The sequence below is a fragment of the Papilio machaon genome, chromosome 5 (assembly GCF_912999745.1).
Source record: "Papilio machaon chromosome 5, ilPapMach1.1, whole genome shotgun sequence".
NCBI lineage: Eukaryota > Metazoa > Arthropoda > Insecta > Lepidoptera > Papilionidae > Papilio > Papilio machaon.
The window spans coordinates 818,302-823,204 of record NC_059990.1 but is presented as its reverse complement, the minus strand read 5'-3'; the positions used below and the strand labels follow the sequence as shown (position 1 = coordinate 823,204).

Below are 4,903 nucleotides of genomic sequence, written 5' to 3'. Positions count from 1 at the left end.
TTCCTAATTTCTTCATTCACAAATTTTTCGTCAATTAACGTGATTTTATAATGAGAAAATTACTCATGAAGATTGTTATCGAGTGAACTGAATCGTGGTTTTAAATAATAAAAGATTGTACGACAAACATGTATAATTCAGAAAACAGTAACACACATAAAAAACTAGAACTAGCAAGAAGAAGAAGTGAAAATCATGACATTTTACGAATATAAAATAAAAAACCTCTTTGACTGGCTCTGGCCAGTCATGTACATAGTCCCTTCTTCAAAGAAGCACTAGCTTCTTAGATGGACGCTTGAGCATTCCAGCTCCAGTCATCACGTCGGCTACTCTGATTTTTCCATCTCGTCCAAAGTAAACTTTACACACTCTTCCTCTTGGCCATGTTCCACGTGGTAGCTGGTCATCTACGACCAAAACTATGTCACCCTCTTTTACAGTTGTATCCGTTCCTCCACCACGTCTTGGGTTAAGAGTCGGTAAATATTCGCGGACCCATCTAGACCAAAAGAAATCCAGAAGTCTTACTGCTTTTCGCCAACTGGCTCTGCTCACTAAGTCTCTGTCAGTAACGGCGACAGGGATAGGCCGACCTGAAGAAGCTCCCAATATAAAATGAAAAGGCGTCAACGCTTCCTGACTGTCTGCATCAGGTGGTACATGTGTAAGTGGTCGAGAATTTATCAAGCCTTCAGCTTCAAGTAAAAGTGTGCAAAATACCTCTTCTGATGGTGAACGACTGTGCAAGGTTACTCTTAATGCGGTCTTGACTGATCGGACAAGTCTTTCCCATACGCCCCCCATAAAAGGTGCGGAGGGAGGAAGAAACTTCCAGACGATGTTTTCATTGGCGGCAAAAGTGGTAATCGCCGCCCCATATAGTTCTCTTAACATTCTACTTGCTCCAACGAAGGCTGTTCCGTTGTCCGACCATATTTCGCTCGGTGTGCCGCGACGGGCACAAAATCGTCGTAAACTCATTAATGCGGAATCTGCGGATAAATTATGAACGATTTCCAAGTGAATAGCCCGAATGACTAAGCAGGTGTATAGCGCAACATAGCGTTTCTCAGTTCTTCTGCCTATAGTCACTGTAACAGGACCGAAATAATCCAAACCCACAAACGTGAAGGGTCTTCTATGATGACTCAAACGTACGGCTGGCAAATCTCCCATCGGCGGGTTTAGGGGCTTGGCACGTTTTATTCGACACAATGGACAATGAAAAGCTACTGAACGCACAGCGCTACGAAGATTTATCACCCAGTACCGCTGGCGGACTTCATTGACCACCATTTCATGGTTTCCATGCGCCGCCTTCCTGTGGTAAAAATTGAGCAAGAGCTTCGTAGTTGGGTGCTTATGATGTAAAATTATAGGGCATTTTATATCTTCGCCAATATCTGGAGCTCTATTTATTCTACCATTTATGCGCAGGAGGTTGTGTTCGTCGAAAGCAGGTGACAGATGGAAAAGTCTACTTTTGCGTGGTAAGGGACGGTGGTTCTTCAAACAATTTATTTCTTCGGGGAATGACTCAAGCTGACTATGTCGTAGCACATGAATTTCCGCAAGACGTAGGTCTTCGGCAGTGAGGTCTTTCTGAACAGATTTATCCTTCAATAGTTTTACAAATTTATGTGCTCTAGCCGTTGCTCGTATTAATCTTAGGTAAGAACTGAGTCTGTTAGGATCGATACTAAGTGGCATGGAAGTGAGTTCTAACGAAATGAGATTGCACGGAATGGATGATTTTAATTCTAAGTTACTCTTTTCGGCCATATCTACGGATGGAAATGATGGCCACTCTTCTATCGATTTAATCAAAAACCTAGGTCCAACTACCCAACGTGAATTTTGATAAAGTGCAAGACGTTTTGAACGAGTTGCGTCATCTGCAGGATTGTGTAATGATGGAACCCATCGCCATTCTTTTACCTGACTGAGTTCAAGAATTTCGCCAATTCTATGTGCTACAAACGGCTTATACGAACGCGCGTCACTACGCAACCATGCAAGGACGTTTAGAGAGTCACACCAAAACACTCTTTTGACCGGCTTGTACTTGTGGGAATTTTCAACAAATGATGCTAAACGTGCTGCTAATAATGCACCCTGTAATTCCAAGCGAGGGATGGAGATGGGTTTGAGTGGTGCTACTCTACTTTTGCTACATATGAGAGAGAGCTTCACACGACCATCGGAAAAGATAATGCGCCAATAGCATACCGCCGCGTATGCCAGTTCACTGGCGTCAGAAAAAATATGAAGCTCGCGCTCTTGAACCAACCCGCTCAGACTGTAATATCTAGGAAGTTGAAGCTGTGAAGTAGCTAGTAAATCTTCAAAAAGTTCCCGCCATAATTTCTGATCAGTCTGAGAGAGTTGATCATCCCAATCTATACCCTTACGCCAAATAGTCTGAAACAATATACGCCCCCTTGAGACTAGTGGCCCTAACAAACCCAAAGGATCATATATGCGCATCAAATGAGACAGAGCGTTACGTTTTGTAAGTACATTTGATACTGTAAAATCTTCCAAATAGTTAAAACTAATTATGTCCCGGTCAGGCTGCCATTTTAAGCCCAGAACTCTAGTAGACACGTTTACGGAGCTCTCACCTAAATTGACAGCCTCTAACTTTTTCGAACGTAATTCAGAAGGCAAGTGGCTAAGTGCTTGTGGATCATTTGAAATCCAATCCCTCATCAAAAAGTTAGCCTTTTTATTTAAATTTACAATGTCAGACGCTAAATTTGCTGCTTTATATACATTATCTACAGAAGCGATGTAATCATCCATGTAGACGTCGTAAACAGTAGCATGAGATGCATCGGGAAACTCACGCTCATGTTCTTTTGCGTTCAAATTTTTTACGTACAAAGCTGTACACGGGCTTGAACAAGCTCCAAAAATCATAGCAGACATTCGGTATAGTCCCAAAGGTTCACTTGGGTCGTCACGCCAAATGAATCTTTGAGAGTCGCGATCTTGTTCTCTAATTAACACCTGTGGAAACATCTCCCTTATGTCTGCTGTGAGGGCAATAGGATCTTCCCGAAAGCGCATAAGAATTGCGAGAAGTGGTTGTAATAGATCAGGACCCGGCAATAGTAAAGAGTTTAAACTGATCCCTTGAAATTTTGCAGCTGCGTCATGCACTATACGCAGTTTTCCCGGTTTATTTGCATTGACTACCCCAAAGTGTGGTAAATACCATGTGATACCTACTGGAGGACTCAGACATATTTCTGCATAGCCCTTTTCGAAAAGTGCATGAATATTCTGTTTGTAAAGTTTCGCGTAATTTTTGTCTGCTTGCATTTTCTTTTCGAGCGATAAAAAACGCGAAAGTGCCAGTTTAAAATTGTTTGGAACGTGCGTAATATCGGGCCGCCATAATAAACCTGACTCAAACTGCCCATTAGGGAGGCGGTGTGTAGTATTTTCCAAAATTTTGAGCGCATGGGTGTCCGAATTACCCCGAAAATCCTTTTTTGAAATACCTATAGAGTCTAACTTAAAATATTCTTTAATTTCCGTATCTAATAGACAATTACTTTCGTGATTTTCATTCATGCTAACATGGTTAACGAAATCAACTCGCTTAGTTCTACTTGACATAAAACCATATAATACCCATCCCAACGCCGTTTGTACGGCTACGGGCTCGGAAGACTTCCTAAAGCGAGTAGAAGTAGATATCATAAGCTCCCAATTATCAACCCCTATAATTATCATTGGCTGCACATCATCATAACAAAGGAATTCGGAAATGTCGGCGAGATAAGGAAATTTATTTATTTCTTCTCTATCAATGTACGGGCGACGGCTCACACATAAATTTTCGACCGAGCGTACGCCGCGTAAATTATATGACTTCTCACAATATTTTCCTTTAATTCTAATATTTACATAATTTACATTACATTCACGCTTCAAACCACCAACGCAGTCAATACGTACTTGTTTGGATGGACCCACGGCTCCGATTGAGCGTGAAATTGTAGAATCTAAGAAAGTCGCAGTGCAACCATCATCTAACAACGCGTATGTATTTACATAACCGAGCGGACCGGACACAGTGACTGCAACTACTTTCAGTACAGGGTGACATAAAGATTTTAGAGTTCGATTCGGTGAATGTGTAGTAGCGGTATGAGCAGCAGACTCTATATTGCAAAACTCGCGACTCGTATTTTCAGTTTTTTCCGCTCGCGAGGCCTTATCTACATCAGAGTCGGAATGGTCAGAGTCCATGTCAGTATGAGCAATAACGTTCTGTTCCGTATTAGAACTATGTAATAAGTGGTGATGTTTGTAAGTACATCCTTCAATATTACAAAGAGATTTTACTTTACAGAATTTAAACCTATGCAACCTATTTTCTAAACATCTGTGACACACTTTATTTTTCTTTACCCATTGCCATCTGTCAGATATTGACAATGATAAAAATTTGTCACATTTATTTACATTGTACGACTCACTACAAAATATGCAAATGTTTACCGATTTATTTACATTTTTTTTCTCAGGATGTTCAGCGACAACGTTTACTTGGACTCTGCCTTTGTTATCATGCGAACTACGATAGCTTTGAGAGAAACCCTGTGAAGATAAAATATGTGCGCCGTACTTTGCTTGTAATTGAACCTCTCTAGTTAAAAATTCTACGAGAACCTCCAACCGACTACGGTTGTTCACACGATTATCTGCATAGTCGTACCATCGTGTTCTAATAAGTGGAGATAATTTAGACATAATTGCACCAAACAGTTCAGGTGAACAGAGCTAGTCACTTTGATCTAATAAACGAACAATCTCAAGACAGTTTCTTATTTTACAAACAAAGTCAGCTTAATCCTTACCTTCCGCATTTACTCTAGGTAAAGCG

General features: G+C 41.0%; 1 protein-coding gene across 1 annotated transcript; it reads right to left on the bottom strand.

Moving 5' to 3' along the window:
* Positions 1-267: 267 nt before the first annotated feature.
* LOC123721008 lies at positions 268-3,330 on the bottom strand. Its single transcript, XM_045677996.1, has one exon. The coding sequence runs from the start codon at positions 3,328-3,330 to the stop codon at positions 268-270; it is 3,063 nt and encodes a 1,020-aa protein (XP_045533952.1).
* Between the last annotated feature and the right edge of the window lie 1,573 nt (positions 3,331-4,903).

What these genes read in the sequence shown, in the direction of transcription:
- LOC123721008 (XM_045677996.1), bottom strand. Translation starts at nt 3,330, where the DNA reads ATGCAAGCAGACAAAAATTACGCGAAACTTTACAAACAGAATATTCAT.